We start from the raw sequence: 22172 nt of genomic DNA on the forward strand, positions 1-22172 counted from the left end.
AAAGTCTTTATTGTGTTTGTTATTATTATTATTATTTATTTTGTACTTTCAGAGAAATATGTATGAAAAATAGATGGAATTATTTTTTTACAATATCCTCTTCTGCAATATTTAGTCTTCTATGCATCACAATAACAAAACGTCCTTAAAGTCTTTTTTTACACAATAAGGACTCCAAGCACGTTTTGTTATTATAATGTATAAAGGAGATATGTTAGAATACTGTTAAAAAGTAACACCATCCTTTTTTTATTCACAATAAAGATTTCAAGGACTTCTTTCATTCACAATAAAGACTTCAAGGACCTTTTTCGTTCACAATAAAGACTTAAAAGACTCTTTTTACACAGTAAAGACTTCAAGGACTATTTCCTTCAAAATAAAGACTTCAAGGACTTTTTAAAATCACAATAAAGACTTCAAGGACTTTTTAAAATCACAATAAAGACTTGAAGAACTTTTTTCATTCACAATAAAGATTTCAAGGGCTTTTCATTCACAATAAAGACTTGAAGGACTTTTTAAATTCACATTAAAGACTTCAAGGACTTTATCGTGTAAAAGAAAGTCCTTCAAGTCTTTATTGTGTAAAAAGAGTCCGTCAAGTCTTTATTGTGTAAAAAGAGTCTTTGAAATCTTTATTGTATAAAAAGAGTCCTTAAAGTCTTCATGGTGTGAAAAATAATCCGGCCCGGAACTTTTGAACGCTACTGTACATACATACCTGCACGGGTGACAATCGAAAATCGATCGGTACTTCGGCCTTAATGAAACGTGGCATATTAAACGTCTTAACGGGTCCAAGGATCGTGTATCCTCGATTCCCACGCACGCCTAACCCCTGTAGCAATTAACGTGTTCCTTTTCGGTTAGATTTTTCCTGTCACGTCCACCTGTCGGGTTCATTAGGAACTACAGTGGGTCGCATTAATATTCGGACACCGTGTAGTGATTTTTCTAGTGAGAAACTTCTGATAATGAAAATACAATAGAAATGTAAAAAAAGATAAACTGTATAGAAAAGAAGGCATGTGCTGTCGAATGTTAATAATGAGACGAAAGTACCAAGTTCCGTGCAACGAATGGTACATCTATAATTTTTATTATGTGCCTTATTTGAGTTATATAAAATACAATAAAAGTAAAATAAAATAAAATAAAAGTAACATAAAAACAATAAAAATAAAATAAAACGAAAGTAAAATAAAATAGAATAAAATGAAAGTTACATAAAAAACAATAAAAATAAAATAAAACGAAAGTAAAATAAAATAGAATAAAATGAAAGTTAAATAAATATGACATAAATAATAAAAGTAAGTTAAAGTTAAGTCAAATAAAGTTTATTTTCAACAAAATAAAAGTTGAATAAAATAAAACGAAAGTAAAATAAAATAGAATAAAATGAAAGTTAAATAAATATGAAATAAATAATAAAAGTAAGTTAAAGTTAAGTCAAATAAAGTTTATTTCAAATGAAATGAAAGCAAAATAAAATAAAATGAAATTAAAATAAAAGTTAAATAAAATAAAATAAGAACCATTAAATTAAAATTTACGAGAGCAATCTGTTATTGCAACACAAAGTACGTGTCGAGCACTATAATCAGTTTTAACACTGGTAAAAGTAGTTTCTCTACTTAGAACAGGTGAAATGGCACGGAATTTCCCTGAGGTATCCGGGAATCAACGTCCGTTAAATTATACAAGGTGAGACCATATTTATGGTCTCACAAGAAACTCTCTGAAAACAAAGTTACGCTGTTTTAATGGAGCTTTAATGTTCCTTAAATGGAGCCACGTACTTTCAGAAAGCATACAAGATATAAACATGTGTCATTCCGTTAATCTCGGTTTTAAAATATTTACATTAACAATGAAACCGCCAGATTTGTCAAATTGAGGTTAGAATTGAATTTTAGAATTTTTCGTTTGCAAGTTTTTAAATGATGACAGGGCTTTTGTGAAAAATTGTGAAATAAATTTATGTATTTGTACAGATGCAACAATAATTTGTGTATTTGTTTATGTAAAATTTTGAATAAATTCATTACTGTTGCTTGATATGATTTTTTAGATATGTACTTCGTTTCAGTGCAATTAAAATGTTTTGTTTTATAGGGAACTTAGATAGTTAGCGTTTCGAAGGATACCTTTGTATTGTTATTGATTTATTATTATTATTTGTTGCCTTCTCAAATGTAATACCGATGGATTGCTGACATTTTTCTGATTAAAATGAGTCCAAACACGATGGGAATCGGAGTGGTTTTACGATTTCATGGAAACGCGCCTTTAGTTTCGTCAATTATACTAAATCGATAAAACTGGTCCGATTCCCATCGTGTTTGGGCTCATTTTAATCAGCAGAATTCCAGCAATTCAATGACATCACATTTGAGAAGGTAAGGTGTAAGTTACTACAATCGAAATTTTCTTCATTGCATATATAACCTTACCTTCTCAATCATAATACCAAACACTTCCTAACCTAAAAAAAAAACAAAGTAAATCCTCGAACAACTAAAAACAATATTATTCCATTAAAATTCACGAAAATAAAAAAATAACTAAAAATCATTTGAATCTCATTGGCTTCCGAGCAATTCAAATGGCAGCCCGTTGTTTGGCTAAGATAATGATCGGTACGCGAGGCTATAACCTGAGACCGTCGATCCAATTAAACTTCCGGAACATTCTTCGGGAACTTGTAAATTCCAAGATACGCGGCCGCTTTTAATTCGAAGTCGAAGCAGTGCGATGATTTAAACGAGCCCCGGCGAAATAAATCAACAGTATCTTCGCACGCAAAATTACCAGCACTATCGGTATGCAAATGCCGGGCATATGGAGTGGTATTGTACAACCGACTGCGCCAGACGTGCCGGGACATTGTGCATGTAAATTGAGAAACTACCGTTCTACATGGTCGTAGATTTTTCGACCTATATCGAGCGTATTCTACGACCCACGTGTACAACCGCAGTGATTCGGAAATACCACGGGGCAATCAAGTTGTTTTTCGAAATTGTCGTTGTAGAATGCACAGTTGTAGATTGTTTAATTTTTTATGTGGAAGTGTCTGATTTAGGAAATAATGTTACCAGTGAATTGCTGAGATCGTGCCGATTAAAATGAGTACAAACACGATGGGAATCGGACTAGATTTACGGAATTGATGTAACTAACGAAATTAAAGGCTGGTTTCCATTAAATCATGAAACTAGTCCGATTTATGTCGTGTTTGGACTCATTTTAATCAGGAGAATCTTAACATACTGTTGGTATTATAATTGAGAAGGTAAGGTTAAATATGCAGTGAAGAAAATTTCGATTGTAGTAACTTACACCTTACCTTCTCAAATGTGGTGTCATTGAATTGCTGGAATTCTGCTGATTGAAATGAGTCCATTTATTTATTTAAAACCATTCATCTATTTTTGTGTAATTGTTTCAGACTTTTGGATATTTTCTGATTTTTGTAAATTTTAATGGAATGAATAATACTATTTTTAGTTATTCAAGGATTTAGTTTTTTTTCTAGGTTAGGATTCATTTCTTTTTATAGCTTTTAAATATGTCCCATAATTATTTCAGAATTCAATATAGTTAAGTTGATGTTTGGATATTTTTTGTGAATTTATTAAAATAAATATTTTTCTTAATTATTCAAGGATTTACACTTTTTTTCTAGGTTAGGAAGCATTTCTTTTTACAACTTCTGTACATGTCATGTAATCATTTCACAAGCCCAAATATTAATTCTCTCAAATTTTGTTCCTCGGACTTAACCTTATAGGCTTCTGAGTTGGTTAAGTTGAGTGGTATTGATTTTATATTTTTTCTAATTGAATGGGATAATGGAGCTGATCATTTAGCCTACATCGGAGCCTCCTGGGACTTCTAAAGCAGTAAAGCGGAGTTTCTCAGTCTTTCTTCTTTTATTAGAAGGTTCAATATATCTAAGTGGAACGCTTTTATTTTGCATAATTAAACCAGTGTCACTGGTCGATTAAAGAATACACACATTACCTTCTAAAGTCGACAGGAAAATAAGTAACAATTATTTGAACTATTCTTCGTAACTCTTCAAATATAATTTCTTATGTGAAATGTGAAAACGGTGTTGTTGAAATAAAATTTTATAACTAAATATAATTGCAAGCTAACAGTTTGATATTATATTATAATAAATAAATAATATTATATATATTTCAATAGTATTATATTATAATATTCAGTTTTATTGAATCTCTGAATATTAATGGGAAAATAATTTTCAATATTCCTGTTTTCTTTACCAGCAGGTGTACGACTACAGAAATTAATATGCAACTAAATATTTAAAGACCTACACCGCTTTTATTTATTTAATCTGTACACTGTGCGTGAAAAGCATTAGCTTATCGAGTAGTGCTCAAAGGATGTATTTATACCGTTGAAGATAGTGCCCTATATTCGCAGACCTGCACTACGTAATTGACAATGTGTCACTATTATTGATTACTCCCCATTAAACTTTCTCCGATAAAAGTTTCTTCAGCTTTAATCAACCTTTTTTCGCTGCACCTTCATAAGTGTGACTATAATTTAAAGTTACGTGTGAAGTCCATGAAACGGGACCTTGCAATATGTTTGCAACAAACTTTCGTCCACAAACTAATCCTGACATGCTGGAATACAGTAATTTAAAGTATTTTTATGCGTTCTATACATTTCTGTGCAAGTTTATATATTATATACATTTCTGTGCGCTTCTGTACATTATATAAATTATAAATTAACCAGATTAATAAGTCAAGATACAAATTACGAAATTATTAATCACTTTTAATTTGGAAGTCTCACTTTATAATGGTTTTGATTTGAAATTTACTCACGTTATAGTTGTTTCAAATAATAGACATTTTATTTGACGAACATGCTTCTAAAATTTTTAAACAAAGTTACAAGTTTCAAAATTTCTTATCAACATTAAAACTTCTACTTCTACGAATCTTTTAATTTCCCTGTTAATGAAAATGAAGTTATACATTATTTCCTTCAATTTCTGGTCCATGTGGAACCTCAATTTTAAAATACTGTTCATTAATCCATAATTAGAACATAATATGATCTATATACATAATAGAACACGATATGAACATAATAATGTTAGAATATAAATTAAAACATAAAAATAAATTACGTTGAATTCATTGAACATAAAATTTTGCTAATAATACGACTCTATCGTTAAGAGCATGGTCAGTTTTAAGATTATTACTATGTTGAATTTCATGTGGCAGCAGTTTACGACCTCAATAAAACAAAGTTTGTCTCATAAAGCTCCATGCAGTAAATTTCCATTGTTTACTGTTGTCGTGCACTGACAGATTTTGATAAAAACGTTGATAGCTTTACGAATAGCTGAAAATAGAAATTTGTATGATGTCGTTGAATTAAAACTATTTCATGCTTCTGTTAACGTCTTCATTAACGTGCCATACATCCAGCCAGAATCGTGAGTTCTCAAACAATTATTTATTTATTTATTTACTCAGTTATTTTGAGTTGATAATATGTTTAATCATAAGTATTCATTATTCTTAGGTGAAGTATGACATTTTTGCAATTAATGTAAAGAGAAATCTTGCATGAAACAAGCTGCAGAATTATATAATAATATATTATTAGTTTTAATCTTTTATGTGTTGATGTATTATGCAAAATTTAATATTGAATTTCAAGTTTTATAATTTTGCTGTGTTGATTCAAATGACGATTGAGAGTTGCCTCTTGATTTATAAAAAGTAGATCAATTTTCAAACGACAAAGAGTGTTATTTTTAATAATTTTGAGGTTACAGCAACATATAAAAATATATAGGAATTTTTTCGAGGTTATGCAACTTACAATATAAATGAAGTCGAATCGTGCCATGCATCGACGCAGGAATAATACGCGTTTGAAATTGTAAACATTACTGGGTACGTGGTTTAATTCGTATAATTGCTCATTCGCATAATCGAGTGTCGAATAATCGATGTTCGAACAAATGAGGTTCCACTGTGTAATTACTGTCCCGATAGTCTTTCCATCACTGATTATCCTGTAATAATAGTAATAATAATTATCGTGTTTTAAATGGAGAACAACTTTTTCATAAAAAAATTAATAAAAACAAAATCGATGGATAATAATAATAATAATAGTGTAACAAATAATATAGTATCTTATAATAACAATAATGTAACAAACAATATACTATTATTATCATTATCATTGTCATTGTCATTGTCGTCATTGTCGTCATTGTCGTCATTGTCGTCATTGTCATTGTCATTGTCATTATTATTATTATTACATTAGAACTTTGTTATTCTATTTGCTATTATATTAAATGATTCTATTTTCATGAACTTGAATTGAAAAATCGCATAGAATGCAGACGATTAGGAAAAATCATTAAAATATTGAGAGTGCATTTTATAATATTTGCCAGGAAAAATTCCTTCGCCGGTGTTGTTATTATTTGTTCTAATTATATCGCCGAACGTTCGAATTTGCATAAAATTCCGGCAGCCGCCGATCGATCCGAAAATACAACGGATAATTGGCGCCCCGTTTTGGTATGACATGAATTTTTGAAAATCCCGATATTAACGGCGAAAATAGGTTAACGAGATACGATCTTCTCATTCCAGCCGATTCACGCGCCGTAATTAAAGGGGGGGGGGGGGGCGAATAAAACAGTAACCACTGTTTCGCTTGATTCGAATCGGCCCGGGCGAAATAATATTAACCGAGGAGAGATCATAAAAGGGGACGTCTATTATCACCGGAATTAATTAAGCCATTTATAAATCGCGAAGATACTCTCGAACGCGTTCGCGGGTTTCATTTAATTCCGATAATGTTGTCTACGTCACGTGGTATTTTCATGTTTAATTTGAATGACTGCTGTGTTAAATGTTTCGTATATTATTTATTATGCTGTTGTTGTTATTATTATATGAGTTTATTGTTTCATTTATTACAATATTGTTGTTGTATAAAATGTTTAAATGTTCAGTATATTATTATTGCCATGTAAAACATTTATTGTTTCCTTTACAGGAGTATTACTACTGTATTAAATGTTTAGTAAATTATTTATTACACTATTATTATTATTATTATAATCATCATAACCATCATCATCATTGTTATCATCATTATTGTCATCAACATCATCACTATCATCATTATCATCATTATTGTCATCAACATCATCACTATCATCATTATCATCATTATTGTCATCAACATCATCATCGTCATCATCATTGTCAACATCATCATCATCATGATCATCATTATCATTATTCTTAATAGTTAATTAATAGGTTCATCGATTGCTTGTAATCTTATATTAAAAATTTAATAAATCTGACTACTTATTACTTGACGATTTAATGACTTTCTTTAAAAAATGCTTTTCAAATAATAATTAAACTATGTTACTAATTACACGATTTACTTATTGAAGGATTATAATCACTATTGTTCTTCAAAGTGTAATTAAGAGGATTTTAGACATTCCTTTCATTAACAATAGTAATTATAATCCTTCAGTTAGCAAATGATATGGAGTAACATAATTTAATTGTTAATTAAAAAGCCTTGTTTAAAGATAGTTATTAAATCATCAAGTATTATTAAAGTTCAATAAACTAGCTAATATTTTCTGGTTAGATAATGTATTAAAAGTGATTTTAAATTATTTTTAACGTATCTGAAGGAACTAATATTTTTTAATCAAGGCCTTCCATGAATACTTTGAAACTTTAATAATACCTGCGGTTTTTTTAGGTGTCGTAATTTCAAATAAAAACAATTATCCGCCGAGCTCAGAAAACAGATAATACAGTGGCGGAGTGAAGTTTAGCTTTCCGTGTTGTGCAATAATTAATATCGGCTTCCGATAATTTCATAAAGTAAACAATTAGTATGGCGTTAAGTGAACATGAATTCATCTTTCAGATATTCATTGATCTTCTAATTAGTTTTGTTGTGTATCTATTTTAAATATACTGGTTTAACTCCCAATGTATAAATAATCATATAAATAATAATTATTCAAATACCAAAAAATTGATTACTATCGTATACATTTTTTAAATTTCTTAAAAGAAATAAAATTAACGACAAACTCCGACGTATAAATAATCATATAAAAATATGGCGGAAAGTCGATTGACTGTCCCGCCATCGAACCACGTGCCGCGTCCGCCTGCCTCCCGCCTACGTGGCCAGGTATTTTTACATAATTCACATTCGCACGCTGAATTCCGGATCATCGACGCTGAAAATCCCAGCGAAGCGAGAGCCCGTTTCGTTAAGCAGCTTTGTCCAGGCTAAAGTGCCGTGCGGCCGGCACTTATAGCACCGCGAGAGAGCTCGGCCGGGTTAACGAGCACCGAATAAATTATAAAGAATGCTGCGATGACGTCTTTCCTTTATTCGCCGCGCCATCGCGTAAATTCTGCGCCGACGACAGTTGGGGAAAATGTGTGACTGGTCACCTGGGGTTGCTTTTTGGGCGGAGTGTACTTCGGGGTGGATCATTTTTGGATGTGACTGTAGTGTGGTTTTTTTAGTTTTTATTAATTTTTCTTTTTCTTTCAGATTTTATTATTTTTTATTTTTCTTTCAGTTTTTATTATTTTTTATCTTTCTTCCAGTTTTTATTTTTTATTTTTCTTTAAGGTTTAATTATTTTTTATTACTTTTTATTTGTTTAGTTTTTATTACATTTGATTACTTTTGATCTTTTTTCAGTTTTTATTATTTTTTATTATTGTATTATAGTATATAAAAATATTTGAAAAGTGAAAAAAATATTTGTTTAACAAATATGAAACTTTCACTTTCTGTTTGGAAGTTATTCATTGAGTGGAACTTGTGGCGTTACGCACGTTGTGATATTGTGATGGAGATTACACGTGTACCGGTGGGGACTTCAATGAAGCGTGAAGGGTGAAGCCCTTAAGAGGGTATCCCCATTTCTCGGTCAGCTTTAATGGTTTACCTTGGAAGTTTTGCTCTTAAAAAACGATATAATACATCTTCTTGAAACTTTGCAAATTTATTTGTATACAGAAAATACATTCTTGAATTTTTATTCACCTTTTTTATTGAAATTTTAATAAACATAATCTTACCTACTCAAATGTACTGCCAATGAATTTTTGAGATTCTCCTGATTAAAATGAATCCAAACACGACGTAAATCGGACTATTTTTTCCATTTCATGGAAACTAGCTTTTAATTTCATTAATTATATCAATTCCGTAAATCTAGTCTGATTCCTACCGTGTTTGGACTCATTTCAATCAGCGAAATCTCAGCAATTCAATAACATCATATTCAACAAGCTGCCGTTAAAATCACTGCAATTCAAATTTTCTTCACTCCATATTTACAATTAACGCGTGCGGCATCACTTTGAAGTCTTCTCGACCGTCGATTCTCGTACTGTCTATCCCACTTCCACTCACTATATCGATTCTCTGCATTCGTCAATCTCTACTCAATTCGTTCCTGGAAGCAAACATCTTCTTATTTCTTCGGTTCGGTTAAATTTTAAGAACCGGAAGCTGTAATATTTAACCGAGCCTCACTCTAACACGTTTCCCATCCCACAATCTCTATTATATTAAACTCCGATCTCAATGCAGCAACATTTAAAGGTAAACTTCAAGAACCCGAAATTGTAAAATTTAACCGAGCACCACTGACAAGTTTCCCATTCCACAATCTCCAGATTATGTTAAGCTCCGTTGAAAAGGGACGCGTAAGTTTCAATCGTGATTTCAATGGAGCAACATAAAAAGTAAAAACGTAAAATTTAATCGAGCACCACTCTGACAAGTTTCCTATTCCACAATATCTATTAGCTTAATAGCTCCAATTTCAGTGAATCAACATTTAAAGTTAAATTTGTGAAACCCGAAGTTGTAAAATTTAACCGAGCACCACTCTGACAAGTTTCCCATTCCACAATCCGCAGATTATGTTAAGCTCCGTTGAAAAGGGACGCGGAAGTTTAAATCGGGATTCGAATGGAGCAACATTTAGCCGATTGAATAATGCAACCACCGCGAGTGTCCTCGCTTTAATAGCCCATCGTAATCGGCCGCTCGAAAGGAAGGGTGTGACGGGACAACCGGCGATACCTCTTTTTTCCCTTCGTTCTTAATCTCCTCGGCCGATCCTCTTTCAGAGCGAATCTGCTGAATATGAAAGCACCGCGAATCTTCCAATTACTTTCCTAAGAGCGGTCTGAGTTTAATCCCTTTGTGCTTTTAAATTTCACGCGGCAATCGGGAAACAAACGGGCTTTAATGCCTGTGCAGGTAAACTCGATATTCAGCGTTGCGCATTTATTAACCGCGGTAATCCTCGGCGCAGAGGGTCTTGTTATTTCACCGTTGATTTAATTGTTTAATTTATGTACATTGTATAAACTATCGTGTATATGAACAATTTATTACAAATATATTTATTTGTAAATTATTTCATGTATAAACAATTAATTATTAATAAATTTATTTGTAAACTATTTAATTTATAACCAATTAAAATTACAATGTAAGCAACATAATCTAAACACCATAACAATCTAAATAACATAATCTAAACACCATAACAATCTAAACAACACAACACTATAAACAACATAACAATCTAAACAACATAACCAAAACAATATAACAATCTAAACAACATAACCAAAACAATATAACAATATAATCAACATAATCTAAACACCATAATAATCTAAGCAACATAACCTAAACATAACAATCTAAGCAACATAATCTAAACATAACCTAAACAACATAACCAAAACAACAACACAATCTAACCAATAAACAAATCGTTCTTCCATACAATTTTCCATAACCCAAAACAAAACCGTCAAAACAGACAACTAAAAAGAAGCAACTGCAATCCCAAAGCGAAAAGTATGCTGCACCGGGACGAACGCCAAGCGGGACGCGCAGCCAGTAATTAGGCTCCAGCAGCAGGAGCGTGAATGCAGCGTTACACGTGTCACTAGCGGTGCGCGGGCAATGATTCACGGTCCCCTTTGTTATCCTTTCTTTGCCCGCGTTCGCCGTCCGCGATACGCCGCCGACAATGTGGCCCTTTATCCGCACAAAGGGTTGGCGCAAATACGCGGGCCGGTGCGTGGCGGAAAAATCAGATGGGAGCCGCGAGCTCGGCGAACTTTTATCTCGCGTCGACGGTGCGCGCGAATATCAGGTGATTTCAGCTCGTGACACGGAATCCTGTTTTTCTGGGGAACTGGCGGTACGTGGTTTTCTGTGCTTTTGGGGCGATGTGGTTCGCGGTTGTTTTTAGTTGTTTGCGGATGTTGTAGGTTGCGATGCATGGAATATTCTATTTCAGTAACAACAACAACAATAATGATAATAATAATAATAACAATAATATTAATAACAATAGAAATCGTAATGAAAATAATAATAATATTAATAATGACAATAACAATAACAAGAATGACAGTAACAATTACAATAAGAGGAATGACAATGAGAATAACAATAATAAGAATGACAATGGCAATAACAGTAACAAGAATGACAATGACAATGACAATGACAATGACAGTGACAGTGACAGTGACAATGACAATGGTAACAACAACAACAACAATAACAATAATAAATAAAGACTATTCAAATTAGAATATACAGAAGGCCTACGCAAATAATGTTTAACATTCGTTTTTCGAATAATTCAGATGGAATTTATTTTTATTCCGCAGAACCACGAGCATTTCCCCGAATTCATAATGTGTAAGTGTGAAGGAGGAACAATTCTGATGAGTCGGATATCCTTGACCTGAAGGCGTGTACCCTCAAGTGCACTTCTCACTTTTAAAGTACGCTCTACGTGGTTTATATCGAAACCAACCGCGACTATTCGGACAGCTCTGCGTCCTGAACGGACCGACAAAATTTGTCTTCGTGTTATACGTTTGATTTATTTTACTGTGATAAATTTTACACTTACGTGATAAAGCTTGATAAATTTTACTGTGATAAATTTTACACTTATGTGATAAATTGTGATTAATTCCATAGGGTATCTTTAGTACCTGACCTCAAACAACCACAAAGTTATAAACAGTTCTTTGTTTGTTGTATTTTTGACAGTCCTTGACGTTTATATGAGAAAATGAAAAGAAAATATTTTACAAGATAGCAGCTGTATATATTATATGAAATATTATTCTATATTATAATTATATTATAACAATAAATATTATCCTATATTACAACCACATTATAATAATAAAAATTATTCTATGTTACAACCATATTATAATAATAAAAATTATTCGATGTTGGAACCATATATTATAATAATAACAATTATTCTGTATTAACAATTTTTAAAATACAAATATTAATATAATTGCCTGTCACAATTTCACTATCAGACATTACAGGTTATGACATATGAAATAAACAGTAGTGTCCTTATTATATTTTATATTTTATAAAATAAAAATATAAAATATACGGTACTCAAACTATATTTTATGAAAAAAGATATAAAATATAAAGTACTCAAAGTTCTATTTTATAGTTACTGTATTTTACGGTTACATAACAAACTTTTACAAATTCCCTTGGGTACTAATCACGTTAACACTGTACCTAACCTCAAATAACCACAAATCTACAATCACTTCATTAAAAAAACAAAAAAAATAAAAAAAACATTCAATCGAAGAAAAAACAAAAAGAAAACATTCAATCGAAAAAACAAAAAAAAAACATGTCACCCACTAACACAATTCCTCTTCAATTTCCAGATATTATAGGTTATGACATGAAATATTCAATTTTTGTTCCGCATTATGAAAAAATATTTTGTCAAATTTTGACAAATTCTCTAGGCTACTAATCACGTCAACATTAAACCTAACCTCAAACAACCACAAACCTACAATCACTTCTTCATTAAAAAAAAAACGAAAAACAAAAAACAAGAAGAAAACATTCAATCGAAAAAAAACATGTCACCCACTAACACAATTCTCCTTGAATTTCCAGACATCCCGAAAGCATCAGCGACCAGCGCAGAGAAGCTAGACTCGTCGCAGCAGGAGAAGCCAGCGGACAAGGACTCGAAGTTGGCCGAGCAGACGGAGCAGCCCGTTGAGTCGAAGGACGCCGAGACCGAGGAGGGCGAGACAGGCGGGAAGGAGAGGGAAGAGGCGGCGACGAGGATACAGGCAGCGTTCCGCGGGCACCACGCCAGGAAAAGTATGAAAGAGACTGATTCCTCTGCGAAGCAGACGGGGACCAAATCCGGCGCGCAGCCGACCAAGGAACAGCTGCAGGAGCAGTTCCGCGCCGACGACAAGGGTGAGTGTGTTGTGAGTGGATTAGTGGAATTCGGAGGGAGTTGATTGTGGAGGGATATTTGAATTGTTTGTCGTAGAGGTGACTATGAGGTAGGGTTTGATTTGGTATAGGAAATTTTGCATATTGTAAAGTTTCGAATAATAATGGAGAATTTTTAATAACAGTATTTTAATATTTTTTTAATATTTTAATATTTTTATATTTTTTTAATAATAATATTTATATATACACTACACTATCATACACTAATTCTTACCACTCAAACAGTTAACAATCTAACTAAATTAATAATAATATACGACAAACTCAGTAACTCCAAATAATAAATAATTAACAATTTCACCTCCACTTCTTTATTGCAAAAGAATAATTCCATATAAAACATTTTCATGGTGGTGTTTTATCAAATAGTAACAATTAAATGTCAAATAGTAACAATTTCATATCAATTAAAATTAGTAACAATTAACAATTTCACCTCCTCTTCTTCATCGCAAAAAATAATTCCACAGAAAACATTATCAGTGTTTAACATGTTAAATGCAAAAATTAAATATCAAATAATTACTGACAATTAAATATCAAATAATTAATGCTTACCTCTAAAATACAATTCTTCTCGAGCAATAATAAATAATTAAGAATATCACCTTTTTTCATTTATGCCAAGGAATAATTCCCTAGAAAATATTTAATATACTAAACAATTAATACCGATCTCCAGAGTCCAATTCCTATACGCAGTTCCTAACTTCAAAGCACAACGACTGCAATCGGCCAATTGCGATTCGACTCGAACGTGTGCGTCGGTTTATGTCCCGCGCGGAATTAAATGCCTAACATTGTTTCTCGGTGTTCAATTGCTGGATTGTGTTTTTGTTGTTTGTTTGTGTGGTGAGGTGAATATGCTAATAATAAAAAATTAATATAATTAAATATATAATATAATATAAATATTATTAATATAAAGAATATAAATATTATAAATGTTATGTTAAAGAATTTATTGTTGTATTAAATATTTAGGTTAGAATACTAATTCCTTGGTAATGAATATTTTTAATTAAAATAATAATCATTAAAAAAAATAATAGAATGTGAGGCTGTAAATATTTTTGTATAAATATTATTGTAAATATTACAAATTTTATAGTGAGGAATTTATTGTTGTATTAAATATTTAGGTTAGGTTAGAATAAACACTAATTCGTTATATATTATAATAAATATTTATATAATATTTCGATTCCAAGAATTTTAACATTACCTTCTAAAATGTAGTGTTAATGAATTGCTGGGATTGTGCTGATTGAAATGAGTCCAAACATCTCAACAGTCCAATGACACTATGTTTGCGAAGGTAAGGATAAACATGCAGTCAAGTAAATTTCAATTCCAGTAATTTTAAACTTACATTCTCAAATATAGTGCCATTGAATTACTAGGATTGTGCTGATTGAAACGAGTCCAAACACGATGGGAATCGGACTACTTTTACCAACTTCCTGTATTCAGCGAGACTAAAGGCTCGTTTCCATGAAACCATAAAACTAGTCCGATTCCCATCGTGTTTGGACTCAATTTAATCGGAACAGTCTCAGTAATACATCGGTATTATGATTGAGAGGTTAAGGTTAAACATGCAATGAAGAACATTTCAGTTGCAGTAACTTGAACCTTACCTTTTCAAATGTAGTGTTCGTGAATCTGAATCTATAAAAATCTAAATCTATAAATATCTAAATAAATAAAAAATCTAAGTCTACAGAATATCTAAATTACAAAATATCTAAATATAAATAAATAAATCTAAATTTCTAAATATCCAAATATAAATAAATTAAAGTAAATATCCAAATATAACCTCACTTAATTTTCAATTTAACACACAACCATCATTTCAAACCCCAAACTCTCACCCCACACTGTACCCAACCAAAACCGAATCCCCCACCCCGTCCCATAGTTCCCAAACCGCCCGGAAAAGACGGCGTTCCGCGCAGCCCGCAAACGAGACGCGTCATAAACTCGGCACTTTCTTCCCGTCCGGCAGTTTTCTCGCCGGTGGCTCCCCCGGGCCACGGGAGAGTCCCTCGTAGATTGTTACCGTCTCGGAATTCCTAGCCGAGCTCGCGGGATTCCCGCGGAAATTGCTCGCGATTTCCTCGGCTGGCTCCGTGACCCGGATTCCCGTCCCTCTCGCGTCCGACCTCGAGCGAGCGACGCTTATGTAGCGGGCACGTGTGTGCGAACGTGGAGGTGTAAGGAAACTTTGGACAAACCCATCAGGGGATATTAGATCGGTTGGGGGTGGAGTTTGGAAGTTCGAATGAAATTTAGAGTTTGATGGTGTTTTGGATGGTAAATGGTGGGGGTTGATATTTTTGAGGGAATTTGTTAGTAAATATTATTATAATACTATGTATTATTATTATTATTATTAATATTATTATTAATATTATATATATATATAAACATAATATAACAATATAATAATATAAATCTAAATATAATTTAATAAAAAATGTAAATCTATAAAAATCTAAATCTATAAATATCTAAATATAAATATATAAATTAAAGTAAATAAAATAATAATATATAATATATAAGATTATAATATAAGAATATTATAATTATAATTGTAGTATTCTTACTATGTTTTTTGATTGTACATAAGAATATTATAATTATAATTGTATCATATTATAAGCTACAATATCATATTGTACATGATAAAATTATAATTTTATTTACATCTTTCAGTTTTATATAGTTTTATATAGTTTTATATAGTTTCATATGGTTTTATATAGTTTCATGTAGTTTTGTATAGTTTTGTATGGATATATATATATATATATATATAAATCAAAATAAATATAAGGTATATATATATAATATTCTGTTTTTGTTTAGAAAATGATTATTTGGGTTTGACACTTTGAACGAATCCTAGAAGTAGATATTAGACCAGTTGATGGAGGAAGAGGGTAGCGGAGTTTTAATTCCAGGGAGAATTTAATTCCCAAAGACAGAACAGCACGAAATTCTAAATTTCATTTCAAGTTTCAAACATTGGAGGTTAATACTTTGAAGGAAATTTATTATTAGATGTTAGATTATTTTCTTTAGAAAATGAGTATTCAAATCTGATACGTTGAACAAATTCTATAAGTTGACGTTAGCTCCATTTCTCTAGAATTAGATGGAGGACATTATCTTTGGAAATGAAATATTCGAGTCCGATACTGGGCACAAAATTTATTATTAGATGAAAGATGTTTTATCTTTGGAAATGAAATATCCAAGTCCGATACTGGGAACAAAATTTATTATTAGATACAAGATCTTATTTAGAAAGTAAACACTCAAGTTTGACGCTTTGAACTGAATCTATTATTAAAATCTGATAATTTAAACAAAACTTACTATTATATATTACATCTTTTTTTATTATTATTTATTATTAAGCTACACAAAATAAATATGTATTTCTAAAAGTTATACTATTATACTTTCCTTTCGTACCGCCAAAGTCTATTTATGTGAGCTTCTACGTGGAATGGATGCTACGCATGAATGCATGGTTACGTGTACTTATTTCGCCAATAATTCTTATCTCCTTAATTGCTTGTCCATCGTTTCCCTTCATTTCTCGTTTGCCAGTGAAACTGGAAGCTTTCTATCCAATTATTACTCTCATTAACTCGAACATCTTATAAATAGAAGAAACATAATTGGTAAATGCTGCTATCAATAAGTAAGTCATTTGATAATAAATAATAATTAGTCATTTAATAATAAATAATAATGTGTAATAAATGCTTCTTTTTTAATGGAATTACATAACTAACTCATATTCTTATGGAAAATTACTAACCAAGACCTAATTTTTAATAAATAATAACAACAACAATCACAAAAACAATTACAACAACAACAATCAAAGCAATAATCAAAACAACAACAATTGCAACAACAACAACAATGATGATAATAATAATAATAATAATAATAACAATAATTTTCATAGTTTCATGTTCAAGAGATTTAACCTAAATTTATATTAGTTCGTTTGAAATGTTTATTACATTATTTAAACAACTGGTTTTCTTTGTTAATTTCTTTGGGTAATTAGGTTATTGATGGAGTGCATAATTATCATTTGATAATTATCATTTCCATCAAATCATAATTTGAGAGAAAAGTTTCTTTTCGCATTCTTCAGTTTCAAAGATATTCCAAAAAATTTACTTCTACCCCTCAACATTGAGGGCTGTTTTCTCTCTATCAATGTAGATGATGGCTGATAAGGAAAAAAATACGTGTCAAGCATTCTTCCAAGAACCAGCTTCCTTGTGAATTTAATCGAGATCAACGTGTGCAGATTTTCTACGTTGCATTGTGGAATAAATTAAATAATGAAATTATTGTAACTAATAGATTAACAGTGAAATAATGAAATTGTTATAAATAGTGAAATATTTAAATTATTATAAAATATAACTGAAGAAATATAAAATATTTTACATAACAGAAAATCAAATACTAAAGTATTGAATAGGGCAAAGTAGTGGTGGCTGAATCAGTAGTATACTTGCTTTCCACCGAAATTACCCAGGTTCGATTCTCGATGATAGAATAATTGTTTAAGCAAATAAAATTAGTGATAAATAAAATAGAATAAAATTATTCAACAAATAAAATTAGTGATATATAAAAATAGAATAATTGTTCGACAAATAAAATTAGTGATAAATACAATAGAATAATTATTCAACAAAAGTTTAATAGTATTCACACACATATTGATATTTGCAAAAAAATAAAATTGTAGTTAGAAATTAGAAAATTAAATAACAGTTACAAATTACATAATAAAATAACAGTTAAAAATTAGAAAATAAAATAATAGTTACAAATTAGAGAATAAAATTATAATTAAAAATTAGAAAATAAAATAATAGTTGAAAGTCATAAAAATAAAATAATAGTTGAAAGTCATAAAAATAAAATAATAATTAAAAATTAGATATTAAAGAAATAGTTCGCAAAAATTGCAGAAAATATAAAATGTGAACTGAAAAAATAAAAAAATATTTTATACAACAGAAAAGCTGAGATATCTTCCGTCTTCAGTTTCTGTCGCGTCTCAGAGATTACGTCCCACTGTGCCAGAACGTCTAAATCGAACGGTTCTAGTTTGCAGAACGTTCAACCAGATCAATACTTATGTGGCGAGGATACATCGTCCCGTTTCGAAGATTGCTTTTACGACTAGCCATTTATTCGATTGCCCGTCCACAGCTGACTGTAGTAGTTAAGAAGATTTCTATTTTCAAGGGCCAGGATTGCTCGCGAGTAATTGTCCTCCAATTCCGACCACTCGCGCTTGTAACGGGACAGTTCTTACAATTGGTGTTAATCCGAAACAAAGCAATCGCGCGTGATGTTAACACGTTGATGGTCATTTTAAAATCGGTGAATGCTTTCAAAAACACACTTTTTTTTCTTAATTAGTTGGTTTTTGGGGAGTTCGATGAAGATTTCATACTTATGGATTACCTTCTCAAATGTGGTGCCATTGAATTGCTGAGATTCTGCTGATTGAAATGAGTCCATTTATTTATTTAAAACTATTCATCTATTTTTGACTATTTCAAATTTCAGCTTATAATTATTTTTTCAGCTTAATAATTTTTCTTCAACTGAATATTGTATTTTTAACGAATTTTATAATCATTATAATCAAACTTGAAAAACAATTATAATTAACATTTCAAACGGTGCATTTTGAATAGTATTAAATACTATTACTATTTAAAAATTAAATATCTCAGATATCCAATTAATTATAACATTAACAATTCGCTACTATTTATTTATTTAAAACTATTCATCTATTTTTGACTATCCTCCTGTGATGTCTCAATCGACACTTATATGCACCGGCAGCATGGAATGGGGCCACAGTGAATCGATTTGATAATGTTAGAGAGTTTATCGAGAAATTCCTCGCCGTGAATACTAGCCGGCTAAGCGGTCCACAATTTACCATTACCGTGATGTTCGTATTTTGCCGCCGGCGATTGGTCAGTCATTCCACCGAATAATATTAGTGAATGCAGGTTTCACGATATTTTAATGAAATTCAAAATTTCGTCCGAGGGGGAGGCACCTGGTACCAATAGTTGACCATTTTTCAGGAAGACCTGAAAAATAAGATTTTTCAAATTTGCCAGTATACTACTTCTTTTGTTAAAATAAAATTTTATATATACAATGAAATAAATACAATAAAATAAATTAAATAATAACTGAAAGTGATAACTGATGATATATAATATTATGTATATTATTAGATATCTCTTAAATATATATTGTTTATTATATTTATCAGATATTATTTTGTATATAATGTAATAATAATAACAACAATAACAATAATAACAGTAATGATAACAATGATAACAACAATAATAACAGTAATAATAACAATAATAATAACAATAACATTAATAATGATGATAATAATAATACTAATAATATATTAACTGGAAGTATATAATATTATATGTATTATTATTTATCAAATATTATTTCATCTATATATAACATTATAATAATATTATATATATATATAATTGGTAATATATAATACAGATAGGAATTAAATATCTAATAAACACAATTTTTTAAAATATCTATGCGAAGATTTTATTATTAAACAAAAATAAAATGTCTATAGTTTTCAACATTAATACGTTTCAATGTTAGTATACAAAACATAAATGGGATATTCATTTTTATAAACACAATGAAGGAAATTTCAATTGCAATAATTTTAACGTTACGTTCTCAATCGTAGTACCGACGGGTTGCTGAGATTCCTGTGATTAAAATGAGCCCAAACACGATACGAATCGGTTAGTTTTATCGGTTTCATGGAAACACACCTTTGATTGTGTTAATTGCATTAAATTGGTAATAGTAGTCGGATTCCTATCGTGTTTGGGCTCATTTCAAACAGCACAATCTCAACAATTGACTGGCACTACATTTGAAAAGATATCGATAAAATTGCTGCAAATGAAATTTTCTTCATTGCATGTTTAACTTTACCTTTTCAGTCATAAAGCAGCAGGATGTTCAGATTCTCCTGATTAAAATGAATCCAAACACAACATAAATCGTACTAGTTTTATAATTTCATGGAAACTAGCCTTTAATTCCGTTAATTATATCAATTCCGTAAATCTAGTCCGATTCCCATCGTGTTTGGGCTCATTTCAATCAGCACAATCCGAGCAATTCATTAACACTACATTTGAGAAGGTAATGTTAAAGCTACAGTAATTGAAAAATTGAACAATTGTTCTGGCCAATTAAAAACTACTGACAGAGTAGTTCCTCCAAAACAAAACAAAAAAATACAAACTCTAAACCATGTTACTTCCAAATTTTCAATAAATAAACCTTCCTTCGTTACTCTAATTCCTCCAACAAAATCCCGTGTTCCTCGATAATTCACTTACCGACTCGAAACTTTTGGCCAGTAGTGTATCTCGAATAATTAACGCTCCGGTGGAATCGGAGCCCGAAGTACGAAGAAACTGAAGTTCATCTTGACTTGCGCGGCAGTTCGGGCTGTAGCGCGATAGGTTAGGTTATGCAAATACAAACCAGCTGAGTTTCCCCGGCAAATCAGCCGCAAGTCACGCGAGTTCCCACTGTGCCGAATTCCGAACTCATTCCCAATTCAGAACTGGGTCAACCACCGATTTTTTAATGCGGTTGACACTGTTCGGGGGGATCGGGCAAATAGATTGCTTCACCCTCGCAGACACGTTCGGATTGCTCACTCATTTATGAACGTCAGTCGTCAGAACTCTGAATTTCTCTGATTATTTATTTATGTTCGTGGACAAAGAGTTGGAACTGTTTGCAGTCGAAGATTTTTTCGACAGGTTTGTTTGTCGTTTTTGAATAAAGTAATAGCGAGATTTTTTATATTTAATACAGGGTTGTTTGTGTAAATAAATAAAAGTATTATTTGTTTATTCGAATACAAAGAGATCAGAGTGAATAATGGAGTTACTTTGAAAGAGATTGAGAAAAATTATTACAATTGGATATTGTAAAGTTAAAATTATTGCAATTGATATTTTGTTCACGGCAGGTTTAAATTACCTTCTCAGTCGTAGTACCGATTGATTGCTGAGGTTTTCCCGATTAAAATGAGTACCAACACGATGGAAATCGGACTAGTTTTACGATTTGATGGAAACGAGCCTTTAGTTTCGCTACTTACACTAAGTTAGTAAAACTAATCCGATTCCTATCGTGTTTGGGCTCATTTTAATCAGGAGAATCTCAACATTCTATTGGTACCATGATTGAGAGAGTAAGGTTAAACATGCAATGAAACAAATTTCAGTTGCAATCATTTTAATCTTACCTTCTTAAATGTAATGTCAGTGGATTGCTGAGATTGTCCCGATTAAAATGAGTCCAAACACGACGTAAATCGGACTACTTTTCCCAAGTTAACATAATTAACAAACCTAAAGGCTTGTTTCCACAAAATCCTAAAACCACTCCGATTCCCATCGTGTTTGTACTCATTTTAATCAGCGCGATCTCAGCAATTCACTGGCACCAAAAAATCTCACACCACAGTTCATCCAGGATTCACTGTATCTAGATGTCTCTAAAACGTCCCAAAACGAAATTCCATT

General features: G+C 31.2%; 1 protein-coding gene and 2 long non-coding RNA genes across 7 annotated transcripts in view; 1 reads left to right on the forward strand and 2 right to left on the reverse strand.

Moving 5' to 3' along the window:
- Positions 1-22172, forward strand: part of igl (IQ calmodulin-binding domain containing protein igloo) — a 135214-nt gene that overhangs the window by 51379 nt on the left and 61663 nt on the right. For all 5 annotated transcript variants that reach the window (XR_012998358.1, XM_076366592.1, XM_031991830.2 and 2 more), the window contains exon 2: positions 13117-13431. Coding sequence is in view for 4 of the 5 variants with exons in the window: in XM_076366592.1 (XP_076222707.1) it covers positions 13117-13431 (315 nt within the window). In the remaining variant the exon portion in view is untranslated. The remainder of the gene's footprint in view (positions 1-13116; positions 13432-22172) is intronic.
- LOC116433594 (uncharacterized) lies at positions 4680-6273 on the reverse strand. The gene is made up of 2 exons (XR_004236323.2): positions 5896-6273; positions 4680-5409 (listed from the first exon to the last, which is right to left on the reverse strand). It is a non-coding gene; the product is annotated as an uncharacterized LOC116433594 (long non-coding RNA).
- LOC143174429 (uncharacterized) lies at positions 9154-13173 on the reverse strand. Its single transcript, XR_012998381.1, has 3 exons — positions 13095-13173; positions 11004-11431; positions 9154-9565 (listed from the first exon to the last, which is right to left on the reverse strand). It is a non-coding gene; the product is annotated as an uncharacterized LOC143174429 (long non-coding RNA).

The sequence above is a fragment of the Nomia melanderi genome, chromosome 1, assembly GCF_051020985.1.
Source record: "Nomia melanderi isolate GNS246 chromosome 1, iyNomMela1, whole genome shotgun sequence".
In the NCBI taxonomy this organism is placed as follows: Eukaryota; Metazoa; Arthropoda; class Insecta; order Hymenoptera; family Halictidae; genus Nomia; species Nomia melanderi.